Source organism: Ochotona princeps, chromosome 3 (genome assembly GCF_030435755.1).
Source record: "Ochotona princeps isolate mOchPri1 chromosome 3, mOchPri1.hap1, whole genome shotgun sequence".
NCBI lineage: Eukaryota > Metazoa > Chordata > Mammalia > Lagomorpha > Ochotonidae > Ochotona > Ochotona princeps.
The window spans coordinates 50,450,359-50,465,666 of record NC_080834.1 but is presented as its reverse complement, the minus strand read 5'-3'; the positions used below and the strand labels follow the sequence as shown (position 1 = coordinate 50,465,666).

At 38.0% G+C, this 15,308-nt stretch overlaps 1 protein-coding gene and 1 long non-coding RNA gene across 3 annotated transcripts in view; one reads left to right on the top strand and one right to left on the bottom strand.

Moving 5' to 3' along the window:
• LOC105942035 (uncharacterized) overlaps positions 1–151 on the top strand; it is a 197,751-nt gene extending 197,600 nt beyond the window's left edge. The window contains exon 5 of one of the 2 annotated variants that reach the window (XR_009245162.1): positions 29–151. This is a non-coding gene — a long non-coding RNA (uncharacterized LOC105942035). The remainder of the gene's footprint in view (positions 1–28) is intronic. The other variant, XR_009245164.1, reaches the window with a different exon arrangement.
• SAMSN1 (SAM domain, SH3 domain and nuclear localization signals 1) overlaps positions 1–15,308 on the bottom strand; it is a 157,662-nt gene that overhangs the window by 125,304 nt on the left and 17,050 nt on the right. The window contains exons 2-3 of the mRNA XM_058661756.1: positions 3,339–3,379; positions 11–48 (exon numbers count right to left, since the gene is read on the bottom strand). Of these exons, the coding sequence (XP_058517739.1) occupies positions 11–48; positions 3,339–3,379 (79 nt within the window). The remainder of the gene's footprint in view (positions 1–10; positions 49–3,338; positions 3,380–15,308) is intronic.

The following is a 15,308-nucleotide window of genomic DNA, read 5'->3' as shown; positions in this document are numbered from 1 at the left end:
AATCACTAACCAAATATTTTATTTTCAGATGCACATCTCCGGAATGGCCTGGAAGAATAAGAGACATAGATATTTAAGTCCAGATTTAATAAATTGCAATCAAACAAAAATTGTGTGTAATGCCGTTGAGTGCAGAAATAAATCGTGCCACGACTGAGGTAAGCCTATGGTCTTGATTTTTTTTTCTAACTTCATGTGGTAAATTAACAAATCTACTCTTTGTAAAGTTTTATGTAATCTGAGGAAACTAGTATTCATGAAACTAGAAGAAGAAATGTGTAAGCCATTTCTACCAAAACATATCTCAGAATAATCAAAGAACTAGTGAGGAAAGTCCTTTATCAAGCACAGCCATTGCTGGCTATTGTCAAGGGATTTATTCTAGGAAGCCCCTCTCACCCTTATCAAAATCTGATGGTAGCTTAGGCTTTATAGAAATGACATGGTATTTTCATATAGCCTGTGAACATCCTCCTGTGTGTTTTAAACCAAATTAGTTTACTTACAATATCTACTGCAATGAAATTGTTGTACACTCTATCACTTAGGAAATTATGACAAGACAAAAATATGTACTCATTAAGTAGTTTTTTCCAAATATGTTTTGAACCATGTTGGTTGAATCCACAGATGCAGAACTTGTACATACAGAAGGCAACAGAAATCCCATTAAATAAATTAATAATGGCACAGATTGATATAATCCCTATCAAAACTATAGAAATCAATAATCACTGATTACTAAAAAACTTTTTAGTTACACGTCTGTGATTATCTTTATGCTAAATAAATTCATGTGATACCTCTTGAGCAATGTAAACTGCATAAAACTAGAGGTGTCCCGACAAATGGCTAACTATGCAATGCAGCAGTGCGTGGTCACATAAAATCTAGTCTCAAAAATATACAAAAAGCTTGAATGTGGAAACTCAAGTTTGAACCAAAATTTTTGGAAAACAAAATACTGGAAGAATATAACTTTTGGAAATATTACGAGGATTCAAGCAGCATAATTCAAAAAAGTGGGGAATTCCTCAGGACACAAAACCCAGTTTCTTCTGCAGGAATATGGAGGAAATTACAAGTTAGGAGCCATGAACTGAAGGCATCGCACAGAGTTTGTTTGGATCCAGATTCAAACATGTCAACTCTAAAATAGCACCTGAGGCTATCAGAGGTATTTTAAAGTTTTACAGTTGAAAGTAAATGTCATTTTTCTTATTTTTTTTAAGATTTATTATTATTGGAAAGCCAGATACACAGAGAGGAGGAGAGACAGAGAGGAAGATCTTCCATCCGATGTTTCACTCCCCAAGTGAGCCGCAACGGGCCGGTGTGCGCCAATCTGATGCCGGGAACCAGGAACCTCTTCGAGGTCTCCCACACGGGTGCAGTGTCCCAATGCATTGGGCCGTCCTCGATTGCTTTCCCAGGCCACAAGCAGGGAGCTGGATGGGAAGTGGAGCTGCCGGGATTAGAACCGGCGCCCATATGGGCTCCCGGGGCGTTCAAGGTGAGGACTTTAGCTGCTAGGCCACGCCGCCGGGCCCATTTTTCTTATTTTATTCTAGTGCAGTAATGATATTGTTGCTAGGCAAGAAGGTATTGTTTTATAATGTATGTTGAAGCATGAAATTGGGTGTTGGAAATTTGCTTTATTCCAAAAACAAAGCCAGTGGGGATAGAGGTGTGGGAAGAAGAATCGGTAGAGATGAAATAAGATTGGCAACAGATGGATACTCTCAAGCTTAGCAAACTTGGATCACCATTGTCTCTTGTTTTGTGCAGGACCAAAAATTTCCATCACACAATGTGTACAAGTTAAAAACAGAGGATGTGAGTATGCAAACCTGACCATGTCGATCAACTAGCGTGTAAGAACACACACAGATTGTACTTACTCATCTACTTTATTATAGCTTATGGCTTTGCTACTAGCAATATACAACACCTATTAAACTAAAATCAATCCCTTCTATTATTAGCTCAGAATTTTAAGCAGAAACTTGTGTATGGTTGTTTGCTTTTTCTCTTAATCACTTTTTCTAACATGAATAATAGCTTAATAGTTGGTTTCAATACAACTCAAAAGCTTATAAAATAATTTGATCACATGAAAACATAATTATGAGATCATTTTAAGTGGAAAAGTCAGTGTATATGTTTGTAAAATGGAACCTTTTTAAAAGTAGCTTCTATTCTTATTTGATCAAAATTCAAAGCATACAGCAAGACTCCTCTCTCTACCCAAAGAAGCAGTTGATAGTAAAAAGGTGAGTTAGATGCTTAACAACATAAAATGCTTTTTCCTTTCAGGAGAGTGGTGAATGACAAAAAATAGAATTAAAATGAGCCTTTGGCTTTATGTTATTAAACTGAGATTTAGAAAACCCCTCAATTGATTGGTTTTGGAGATTGGGGCAGCATCAAGTACTGTCCCGTTAATCCATTCTCCTTTTGCCCCTCCACGGCTTCTAATCTGTGAAAACATTAGGTGAGGCAATAACTACAATTTCACTACAGCATCTGACTTGGAAATCCTGACCTATTTATCTTTGCATAAAGTAAACATCCACATAAATAAATGGTCAAGTCTGAGATGAGCCGTACCAAAGCCTTTTCTTCACCCAAACTCATCCTTAATGTGTTGTAGTTTAAATAGTTAACTTGGCCACAATATAACTGCCACCGCCTGGCAAGTACCCTAAGCCATTAATGACTCAATTAGAGTGAAAATCCGAAAGCAAGGAATCTCCCAAGACAGGACGCAGTGAGAGAACTGCACATACCTGATGATTTAGCTTCAGCCCAGTCCATCCCTTAAAAGGAAGCCACTCTTGAATCATCAGCAAGCAATCTAGAAATTTCCCCTAAAACCAACTTCTGGCCCCTATGCGTTTCCCATGTTCCACTTCAAAATCCCATTAACTTAGGCAACATTTGTATGTCACATCCTCTCCTCTGGTAGCTCCACATACTGACCTAAATAACCCAACCCTCCTCACAAACACATTTTTATTTGGATAAGAAGTATTCTTCATAAACTTAATAGATCCTGCTAGCTGCATATTTTCAAGTAGATTTCCTCCTAAATCTGAGTCTGGTTTAAACGTATTTTTCTTCTGAAAATTTTATTTTTGCCATTTTGGGTACACGAATGTCACAACACTGGTTTCCAATGCATCAGCATAAATGGGGAAATGTCACAGCGTAATACACACATAGGTTTGTACATGTCAGTTTTCTTAAAAGCACTCTGGCAGGAAACCTACCAAAATATGCACGTTCAACATTATAAAACTGAAAGAACATAAGGTTTCCAAGAAAATTCAACTTACCTTGTTCTTTTTGGTTTTGCATTCTCAAAACTAGAAGGTTCCTGTAAAATAAAGTAAAATAATAAATCTAAATCAAGAAATTAAAACAAAAATTCAAGTAAAATTTATCTCAGCCTATAACCCATGGGTAGCTCATTATCCTTTTTTCTAATGAAAATGATGGGGTTCACCCATGTGTTTTATAGTATTGTGTCACAGCACCCTCACTTCAATCTTTTCATTTTTTTCTCTTTTTGACTATAGCTTTGAGAATGGAAGGATGCTTGCCTTTTAAATTAGACTTTCTGCCTTATTCTAAGTCCATGCTTTTTTTTTAAAAAGTCTTTTGAACAAAAAATACAAAATAAGTGCTTTATTGTTAATTTTTACTGGAAAGGCAGATTTCCAGAGAGAAGATGAGACACTGAGAGATCTCCCATCATTTGGTTCACTCTCCAAGTAGCCACAGTGGCAGGAGGTAAGCCTTGGTGAAGCCAGGAGCAAAGAGCTTCCTCAGGATCTCACATGTGGGTACAGGGTCCCAAGGATTTGGGGTATCCTCTATTGCATTCCCAGGCCATAAGCAGGGAGCTAGGTTGGAAGTGGAACAGCCAGGACACATACTGGGGTCTATATGGAATGCTAATGCTTGCAACTGAGGGATTAGCCCATGGAGTCACAGTTCTAGCCCAAAAAGAAGTCTTTTAAACAAGAATATTGCAATTAAAATCTTACAACTTCAACTTCTAATCCCCCATTAATACATCAAAACAAGGCAGACCTACACACCAGAGTATGAATTATATCATTGAGTATCTTCTTTTCAGAAACATGGAAATACCTACTGTATGTTGAAACACATCTTGATACATCTGGTTTTGTTTTATTTTATAGAAAAAAAGAGAAGCTAAATGTTGAATAAATTTCTGGAGAATTTGGGAAAAAAACATACAGCCATATCTTTCACCATCCATGAAAGAGTATAAACTGCCAAGGCAATTTTATATGGATTCATTTATTTGAAAGACAGAGTGACAGAAAGAATGAGAAACAGGGAAAGAGACCATTCATCCTCTGATAGAATCCCCAAATGCCTACAACATCCAGTGCTGGGTCAAACAGGGACTAGAAGCCAAGAACTCTAATCCAGTCACCCACATGGATGGCACAAACCCAAATACTTGGACTGTTGTCTGTTGCCTAGAGGGAAGGAAGGCAGCTGGAAGCTGGATCCGAAGTGCGGAGGATGTAAACTCACCAAGGCACTTGATGTGAGATGCATGAATCCCAAGCAGGGGCCCAGGTCTCACTGCAGGCACTACTACAGCCACTCCATCTGGTATCATTAAGATTCCTTCAGATTCTTTCTGCATCCACTGCTTAATTTGAAAGTTAGGTTCAGAATAACCACTACACAATAAGCAATGGATGACGTTCTAGTAGGGTTCAATTGGGATGGCACTGTTACTAAAATATGGATTCAAAAGTAAATACAACACAAAATTCACAAGCAGGGAAACTGTAAGGTGTGTAGGAATGCCAAACTGAGTTAACTAAAGGAAAAGTTAGTTCTATTTGTCAAATGGTACTTAGCACCTGTCTGAGCCTGTCTAATCCAAGGCAAACTTTTATCTGCCTGGTATCTGAGGGGGTTATTTTCTTAACCTTTGTTTTTTTTAAGAATCAAGTTTTCTCTGTGAAAAGTTTGAATGCGTATTTCTTTTCATCTGCTTAATAGGCAGAGAAACAGAGAGAAAGAGAAAAAATGAGATCTGCATGCATTGGTTCATTCTGTTTAGAAGACAGAAGACAGGAATCCATCCCGGTCTCTCATGTGGGTGATGGGAACTCAGGTTCTGGAACCATTCTCTACTTTCTCCAAGCATGAATTATAGGACAATGGACAAGGAGCAAAAGAGTCAAGAATTGTGCACTTTGACACTGTGACCCACGTAAGAGACAGAACCAGTTGGCAAGTGAACCAGCAGGTGGAAGAACTCTCACTTTCTGTCTTCTGCCTTTTAGATAAATGAGACTTAAACAAAAAGCAAATCCTGGGGTGACCAGCAAACAGGCCTCTGCGAAATTAATGGTCAATTTCCCATTCTTTATTCATTAAAAGCCTTTTAATGAAGTTTCTGATGTCTTGATCCAGGTATCTTCAACCCTAAAACCAGAGGTTGCTTTCCTCACATTTTTATTTAACAAGCCTTTTGTTGGTCATTAAGTTAGAAAACTGCTATTCTCCTCTGTGACTTTCCTGTCATATGTATTTACAATCTTCTAAAAGGGCACAAACCTCATTGTTACAAAATCTGTGTATTGCATTCTGAGTAAACTAGATCCTGGTTGTCACAATTCATTATCTTGATTCTCATTTATTTATCATATGAGTATTGAGTTATCATATGAGTGTAGATAAATCTCCGGATATTACAGTTCTTGAATTTTCTAAAAAAAAATCGACTCTTGTGAGATTGGAGAGAAAGGATCCAGTCTAGAGTTATCTGATTGTATAGATTTGCACGAAGGTAGAAGGAAATGTCAGATACCCTTTGTAGTTTTAATCATTTATATCATACCACTTTAGTTGGTAAGACTGTGGTACAAGAAGCCCATACAGTGGGCTCATGACTGAGTTATTCCTTTTGTGATTCGGCCCGCTGCTAATGTCCTGCAAAGGCAGCGAAAGATGGTCCAAGTTCTCAAGCTCCTGCACACATGTGGGAGACCCAAAACACACCAGTTCAGCTCTGGCCATGGCAATCATTAAGTGAGTGAATCAGTGGATGGAAGATCTCTCTTAATTCTGACTTCCAGGTAAAAATAAATCTTAAGGGGGAAAAAAAAAAACAGGAAAAAGATTGCCTGAGCCTCTTTAAAAATGTTGTTTATTCTGTTTTCTGTTTACTTGAGATTCGGAAATTGAGAGCTCCTATCAGCTGCTTCACTCCCTAAATGACTGTGACTTGTAGTCAAGGCAGACCTCCTAATTGGCTGGGAAGGATCCAGCTACTTCAGGTGTCACCTACATCCTGGGAAGAGCATCAATCAAGAAGCTCAGGTTCTCAGATCTGTATAGGGGTTCCCAATGTACATCTAAACTACTGTGCCAAAGGCTTGCTCCACAGGATCTCAGTACTTTTGAGTCAACTTATTTTAATAGTGTTTTATTATCTTTGTTGTGTTACCAAAGAGATTAAGTCCAAATGATCAACAAAATACACGCACAGTGTTGGAGTTCTTGAACTGGGGAGAGGTCATGTTCTTTAAACAGTCCCCTGCTGACTTGAGCAAAACATTGTTAATACTAAAAGCCAGGTGCTAGATCCACAAAGAGCCAGTCAAGTACATGTGACTGCTCATTGCGGGGAAAGCGTCTGAACTGAGGTTAAAAAACACCTGCATCAAGACTGAAAGAATTTCATTAGACCATGAATAGAGAATGGTTATTTTTAGCCCTTATCACAACATTCTCTAATGACTACCTACTTTATTCTGTTTTATTGGAATAGTGATAATCCAAATTTTGCTGTCATGAATCAGTTGAAGTTTGGGGTCTTCTGTTAAAAAATTCTTGTAGTGAGTATTTTAGGAAACTTTTTGAACTGAAACTGCTTTTTCAGTTTTTTGAGATTGAGGAGTTAATATACTTCTCCTTTAGGCAATCTTCTTCCTACCAAGTTAGGAAGCGCCAAGGTCAGTAAACGTGGGTTTAAAGTGCGATTATACATGGGAAAGAGATGACTTAAATGGGGCAACTTTGACTTAATTGGAATCATAGGTCTGGTCCCTGGGTTTTGCCTAGCTGTGGATTGCCACTGAACTGGTTAAGCAATTTTTAGTACTGCTTGTAACAGTCTCAAAACAGCTGTGGAAAATATAAACTGCTTTCAATTCTGATTTCTGCTCACATAAGCAGACAGTTGCTTACTTTGGAGTTTAGACTCGGTTCTTCACTCTTAGAGGGGTAAGTCAAAGACTTACAGCTTCATTTTTATGACTACAGCTCTGTGTGTGTGTGTGTGTGTGTGTGTGTGTGTGTGTGTGTAAGAGAGAGACACACAGAGAGGGAGAGAGAGAGAGAGAATCTGAACTCCAAAAGGAAAATACTTCTTCAGAGAGTAAGCAAAATAATTCTGTCTAGTCCTTTAGTTTGACATTTGCTATAAATAATAGGTACAATTTACTCCCAAGATTTACTTGCTTGTAGCACTAACTACAGGCCTTATCTTCCATTCACTAGGAAATTTGTGACTTAATTTAATGTTTATGACTTGCATTTGTTAAGAAATTTTAAATGAAATAAAAACATGAAAAAGAGAAATATAGGCAAGTGATTATGTAAGGCTTGCTAGATACTTACGACCCTGTCCAACATGTGTTATTTATAAGGTGAGAAAACTAGGCTCCAAGAACACAGTATTTTCATGTAACTATGAAACGAGGTCAAATGCAAGTCCATGTAAATGAAGAGGAGACACCTCTTGGAGAAGAGCTATATCTTCAATATCAAATGCCATATTATTATCTCCATGTGATAGGTACAGGTGACTGACACGTGGGGTTGAATCTCATGCACCCCTGTTTCTTGAGTTATTGGTTTTTAAATGTTACTTTCAAATCACAAAGTCAAAAGAAATGAAGTGAATATGTCAGGCGTTGTTGTTGCCTGGCTAATGGAAATGTGAAAGTTGTTTCTGCACCACAGAAAAATGACAGACTATAATTGATGCCATAAATCCTGAGGTGAGTTTCTAAGACTATGGGTCTGGTGTGATTTGATTTGCAAATGAATAAACTAGGCTGGAAATGATAATGATCTTGTGTATCATCAACCATATAATGCTTTATTTCATTAAATGTTAGTTGCCTATTTAATCTAACATATTCCTTTAGAATTATACAATTCATTCATTTGTTCTTGCATTTAGAGTTTATGCAACAAATATTTATTGAGTATCTACCATCTATCAGACACTGTCATAAGAGACAAAATATTCGTTTCTCACTCACTACAAGGTTCCTGTAACAAAAGACAAGTGAAAAGCATATAACATATATGTTTTTTATAAAACATTTTTATGTCTCAGGAGCCTAGGGAAAACTGTGTATTTTCATGAACAGAGGTATGATTGGAGGATAGAAGGATATGATCTAGTGGTCATAAACTGGAAGGAATAGAGCAGGGTCTTTGTGTTTGAACTCATCAAACTTTTCTGTCTGAGATCCTTTTCTCCAGATACAAGGCAGGATACCTCTCACCCATGGGCCTTCAAAAAAGAAGAGGAGAAATTCTGAGAGTAACCTACTTGGGTTTTATGACCTGCTTCAGGGAACAAAGAATTTTTTTGTTTTACATTTTTTATCAACATGTAAACTATGTACATTTTTTTTGGTTATAATATAATATCTCAATAAAATATGAATTGATGAAATCTGGCAACTCACCCTTTCATTTCTTTAACTTCCCATTGTGCTCAGAGACTATTATCTCCCTTCTTCCAGCTCTTTATGCACTTTATAAGATACTGTGAGTGGCAGTCTGGGCAATGGAAACCTTAATGCCTGTGTCCTACTTTAGGAGAGCAAAGTTCAGGAAGAGTCTTAGCTCCCAAGGCCTACATCAGGAAAGAAAGGAGCCACCTGACTCATTCTGAATTTGTTCTGTTTCTTTCAGCACAAAATACTCTGCATGCTCAGGTGCTGTATTCTGAGTAGTGCTACATGCATGTCATCAGTGTTTTAGACGAGGACTTTCAAACAAACTTTCAATCATCTACCCACAAAGACCTGACCATTGCTTTCAGGATCCTACTGGATTTTGGTTGATTAACTTTGCAAGGTAAATGAGCTAACCTTCACAAAAACCTTGCCTGGTGCCAAACACACTAAAATGCGTATGGTGATGTGATTTCTTATCGTGAATTGATAGTTATGAAGAAATCTAATATTGAAGTAAGAATTGAACATCAATGCAAGTGAACATATATGTATGCATTCATACTTCTAGCTTCCTGTTAAAATAAGTAACTCAGGTTTTATTTTGTTCAATTTGTCCTCCTGTAAAAATGAAGATCATTTATCTGTGTGACTACAGTGATTTTTTTAATACGGACATAATAACCTATTCCATGTCCAAATTGAATTGGTTTCTAAACAATTCTTAGCTTTTTATGTTCAACAAAGTTCCTACAGATGTTTGAAAAGGTCACAGCAGTTAATAGAAGTTTCTGTTTAAAAATTCTGATAGAGGGCCCGGCGGCATGGCCTAGCGGCTAAAGTCCTCGTCTTGAAAGCCCCGGGATCCCATATGGACACCGGTTCTAATCCCGGTAGCTCCACTTCCCATCCAGCTCCCTGCTTGTGGCCTGGGAAAGCAATCGAGGACGGCCCAATGCTTTGGGACCCTGCATCCGCATGGGAGACCTGGAAGAGGTTCCTGGTTCCCAGCATCGGATCGGCGTGCACTGGCCCGTTGCGGCTCACTTGGGGAGTGAAATATCGGACGGAAGATCTTCCTCTCTGTCTCTCCTCCTCTGTGTATATCTGGCTGTAATAAAATGAATAAATCTTAATAAAAAAAGTAAAAATAAAAATAAAAAAATTCTGATAGACACTTGCCTAGGAGGATGATTATACCTGTTATAAGTTAACGCACAAAGGCCCAGAGTGATAGCCTAATGGCTACAGTCTTCACCTTGTATGTGCTGGGATTGTATGAGGGTGCCAATTTGTGTCCTGGCTGGCACACTTCCCATCCAGCTCCCTGCTTGTGGCCTGGAAAAGCAGTTGAGGACAGTCCAAAGCCTTGGGACCCTGCACCCACGCGGGAGATGCGAAAGAGGCTTAGCTTTGGCCATTGCAGCCACTTGGGGAGTGAGCCAGTGGACAGAGGATCTTTCTCTCTGTTTCTCCTGTCAACTTCAAAGGACAGTCATCTGTATCCCCACATGAAAGTTAATCTGATTTTTCAGTAGAAATACATAAATCTTAAAAAAAGAAGTTAATACGGGAGATGTATTTGCCATGCAATACTACTAAGGAAATGGAAAACTGTACATGCAGGTATCAATCAGCTCTGTGTTTAATTTGAGAGAGAAATTTATGTGGTTGAAAAACCAATGATCAGAGATGTAGAAGAGTTCTGCCATAGGTTCTGCCTTCCGTTTATTCCTTTATTTCCGATTGGGAAAGTGCAGAGAAAAATGCTGTGAAGGAGAGAAATCTCCCGTGTTATGAACTAGATCACATGACAAAGCAGTTTTGGACAGCATTGCTGAGCTCACTTAACTGAGCGTGTAAATAAGAATGAGATGACATAAATCTTATCTCCTTTGTAATTGCTTGGTTATACACATTTTCAGAACACTGGCAGAAAAATATCATAAAATATCAAACAATTTTAACCACCTTAGATGTAGTAAGTCATTTCCTCTCCACCACAAGCCTGTAAAATTGATAATGTTGTGTTACACGTACTGATAAATGAGTACACTGAGGTACTGAGATGTGATTCTTGTCTACATCCACAAAACCAGTGGGTGACAAAGCTATGATTTCATGCTGATGTAATCATTGCCTCACAATAGTGTCTATGCTGACCACGTATGTTCAAAACTCACTTGTGCCCTGCACAACAGCCTACTGGCTGAAGTCCACGTTTTGCATGTGCCCGAACCCCATATGGATGCCAATTCTAACACCGGCAGTCCTGCTTTTCATCCAGCTCCTTGCTTGTGGCCTGGGAAAGCAGTCAAGGACAGCCCAAAGCCTTGGGACCCCACAACCACATGGGAGACCTGGAAGAGGCTCTTGGCTCCTGGCTTCAGATTGACACAGCTCCAGCCATTGCCGCCACTTGGGGAATGAATCAATGGATGGAAGATCTTCCTCTCTGTCTCCCCTCTCTGTATATCTGAATTCCCAATAAAAATACGATGGCATCATTTTTCCCAAGAGACTTCTGTGATTCCTTTTTGTCACGCATGTGTTGGTTATTCAGTGGTGCGTTATTTTTTCAGGGTGAAATAATTTGTTGTTGATATTGCTGTTGTTGTTGATGTGGCTGTTATGAAAAATAAAATAAATCTTTAAAAAACCCACTTGCCATCCACATTATATATTTAGAAAATAAATTGTTTAACAAAAGAGAGAAAAGCTATGGAATTGCAAAGAAATATATCATACACCCCAGGAAAATAACAACTTAGCACACCCTTCCAGAAGCATTAATACTAATAACCTAGTACAATTTGAAGAGAAGTGTGTAAACTGCACATTGATATGTTTGAAAAGTTATCAGTCTTGGGCCGGCATGATGACTCAGTCACTAAATCCTTGCCTTGCAAGTGCCAGCATACCAAATGGTTGCTAGTTTGTGTCCCAGCCACTCCACTACCCATCCACTCCACTCCACTGCCTGTTGCCTGGGAAAGCATTCAAGGATAGCGCAAAGCCTTGGGACTCTGCACCCATGACGGAGACCTGGAAGAAGCTCCTGGATCCTGTTTTTGAACTGGCTCAACTCCGGCCATTGCAGTCACTTGGGGGGTGAACCAGAAGATGGAATATCTTTCGCTCCATCTCTCCCTCTCCGTGTAAAATAAAATAAATAATAAAATAAATATTTTTAGAAATCATCAATCTTTCTATGTCTGCTACATCATTATCATAGAATTCCAGTAATTTACGACAGAGGATTCACTTTAAAATAGTCGTTCATTGGAGGAACTAATGAATTCAAATAATAGTCTGTACCTTGGATATCCAATACACCATTATAATTTTATGGTTCTCAGAGTAAACAAATAACTTCCTCCCAGAAGAATGAACCCAAGATGAAAAAGCAATGGTCAGCTGATTCTGATGCAAGTAGGCTTTTTCACCAAACTGAGAGACAACAACCCTACACATGTAGTGAACTCTGTTTTCCCTGAAAGTGTGGTTGTGTAGCACCACCTGTACATGGCCCCTTGCCCAGGCTGATGCTGTAGCTAGCAGCATTTAGGAACATGCACAAGAACTCAGCTCTAAATTGTATAGGTTGGTGTTTTCTTACCAGGCGAATTTCCCATAAATTCTACAGTAATAAACTCTTCTTACAGCGCTGTAAATATTGAGGATGGCAAAATGGGTTACCTAGGGAATGCTTATTTGCATTATAAAAGAGTCTTTTTCAAAGTGATTTCAATCTGTGTTACTTGAAACAGAGTGTGTGTATCTAAACTTAAACACGTGTGATTTAGGTAATTTTGTTTACACAATGCTTAGACAGGGTAAAAAAAAAAAAACCAACAAACAGTTACTAAGTTTCGTCTTTCCTGACACTTACATCTTTCTTTTCAAAAATCCTCATGGCCACAATGAAACAAGACCAACCAAAGGTGCAACAGCAAAACACCCTGGGAGAAAGTGTGATAGGAAACAAGATGGGCAAAAATACCAAATCATCCTTACAGTGACAACGCACTGAAGTGGCACTCTGCAATCTGCCTTCCTTTCCCAGGCCTGCCACTAAACTGGACAATATCCAAAGACTCAACTCAGAACCTCACAGGTCTCCACATCGAGAGGAACAGAACTGACGAACAAGATCTTTAAAAACTCCTCCAGCAGAAAAATCCATGCTGCCCAATCAGCTTTTAAGAGAAAATTAAAGAAGGAATGGGCTTTTTTGCTTTGCAGCTTTTTCTTTAAAGCATGATAAAAGAGATGACCGTGGCTTTCATTAGATTCAATTAGTAATTGTATCATAAGCCCAGGAAGCAAAAAAGAGAATAGGGCATAATTAACCTTAATCTATCGATTTCATTTATTTTATATAAGTCTCTATTTATGGGAGAAACTAATTAAAACCACCAGAAAGTGTTCAAATACGAATTGGTAGCAGAATAGATGTATGTGATCATAGATAAAATGGGAAAAATTAAAAATGAAAGAAAATTGCTGTCTTTCTAATGAACGTAGCCTGTTTTATATGTGGGCTTCTGATGAGTCATTTGCTAGTCTAGAAATAAAAAAAGGGATCACCTGCATGGTTTTGACACTGGATCCTCTTGTTCAAATTTTGATGAAGACCTAGCTGACGGGATGCCATTGTTAATCTCATTGTCTCTTCTTAGTGTCTATGTTATTAATAGCTTTGTCAATGCTGATGCTAGAGTGTGGAGACAGAACAAAAAAACCCAATGCTAATGATTCGAGCAAAGTAAGAAATGCATTGAAGTGGTTAGAATACCAACCTGCAAGTCGCCTATTTTGATTTTCCCATTACTCATCCTGCCACATTTTCATTTATTCATTTTTAAGATGGTAGCCTGTAAGGCTGTAAGACTTTTAAGGCCTTTACTGAAAGATACTAGGATATCATTCCATTACAATGTATCATCCACCTTTCACAATTTTTAAATTTAACTCTTCTTTCATTTAAAAATAAAACCGGCACACCATGTTGGTGCCAACTGAGGTCCCAGTATCTTCACTGTTACTGGCCTGGGAAAACAGTAGAAGCTGGCGCAAATGCTTTGGTATCTACCACACATATGAAACACATGAAGAATCTCCTGGCTTAGACATGGCACAGCCCTGGACATTGCAGCCATCTGGGTAGAGATAGTGGATGGAGGATCTCACTTCGCGGTCTCTCCATCTCACTTTGTAACTAAATAGATTAAGTGAATCTTACAGAAAACAAATATATGCCCACATAAATCTCACCTTTTCCTCAGCATTTGCATCTTTAAATCACAAACCATGCCATGGGTAAAAATTATTACTGATCATTTACTTTATAATAAGCACATACTAATAACATGCAGCACAATATTATTTCTATCTGGAATGATGATGAAGTGGCAACAAACAGATCTTATTTTATAGGCAAAGAAATAAGGGCTTTGAAAGTTCAAACAATTTGTCCAAGTTCACAAAGTCGGTAAGTTTCAAAACAAATATCTTTGCTTGTTTGCTTGCTCAAATTGTGTGTTTCCAATTGCCACATCTATAGTAAGTCACTTCTGGAATTTCCCCTGAGAATTCTTATTGAAGTTAAGGTTGATACTAATGATGACAAAGTTACTAATTCAGTTTCTAGATATTTTGGCTATTCGAGGGTATTTCAAAAAGGATTTTATATTACACATTTTCAATTAATTTTTTCTTAATCTTTCTGTGAATTAATTTTTAAAAAACTGCAACAAAAAGTTTATGTATTAATTTCATTCGCCATGAACTTTTTGAAGGACTCTGAAACAGATTAAGTACACTTGACAAAGAATATGTAGAATCTAAAGTGTCTCCAATTTCATTTTTTAAACACAGATTAGAAATTTGCATCGAATTTGCCAGTTGAGCATACTTAATCAAAAATCTGAAATGCTCTAAAACACAAAATTTTCTGGGTATCACATAGGTGCTCAATAATTTTTGGATTTTGGAACCTTCCAATAAGGATTATCAATATGCGTATTTTCCTTGCTAAAGTGGATGTCTGTCAATTACTGATTATAATATCAATGCATAGAACAAGAAGAAAGAAAAGTAAACATGGGAAGACAGAGAAGATAGAAGGTAGGAAGGCAAGGCAAAAAGAAAGGGAGAGGAGGAGGAATGGGAACTTTTGTTTTCCCAAGCCATTAGCAAAAAATGCGTTGCTCAGACCCCATGTAGCATCTACCATGTGTCATGTGATGCAAAATGATGAAATGACAGTGAGGAGAACAGAAGGTATGGACAGCCATTTTTAATTCCATAGACAGTGTGTTTCGAGAACCTGCTGCTATGTGGTAGTAGCTTCTCATTTGGCCCTTTACTGATTGTAGAAAAAGCTGAATCTCTCTTAGGTCACTGTTTTGGGGGTTTTGTTTGCTTGTTTTTTAATGTGCTCTATGGAACAAATCTTATAAGCTCAGAATAGCATCAACTCTGGCTCTCTATAACTTGTAATGTATTGCTTTCTGCTTTAATTAGATATCATGGATTTGGTTATCT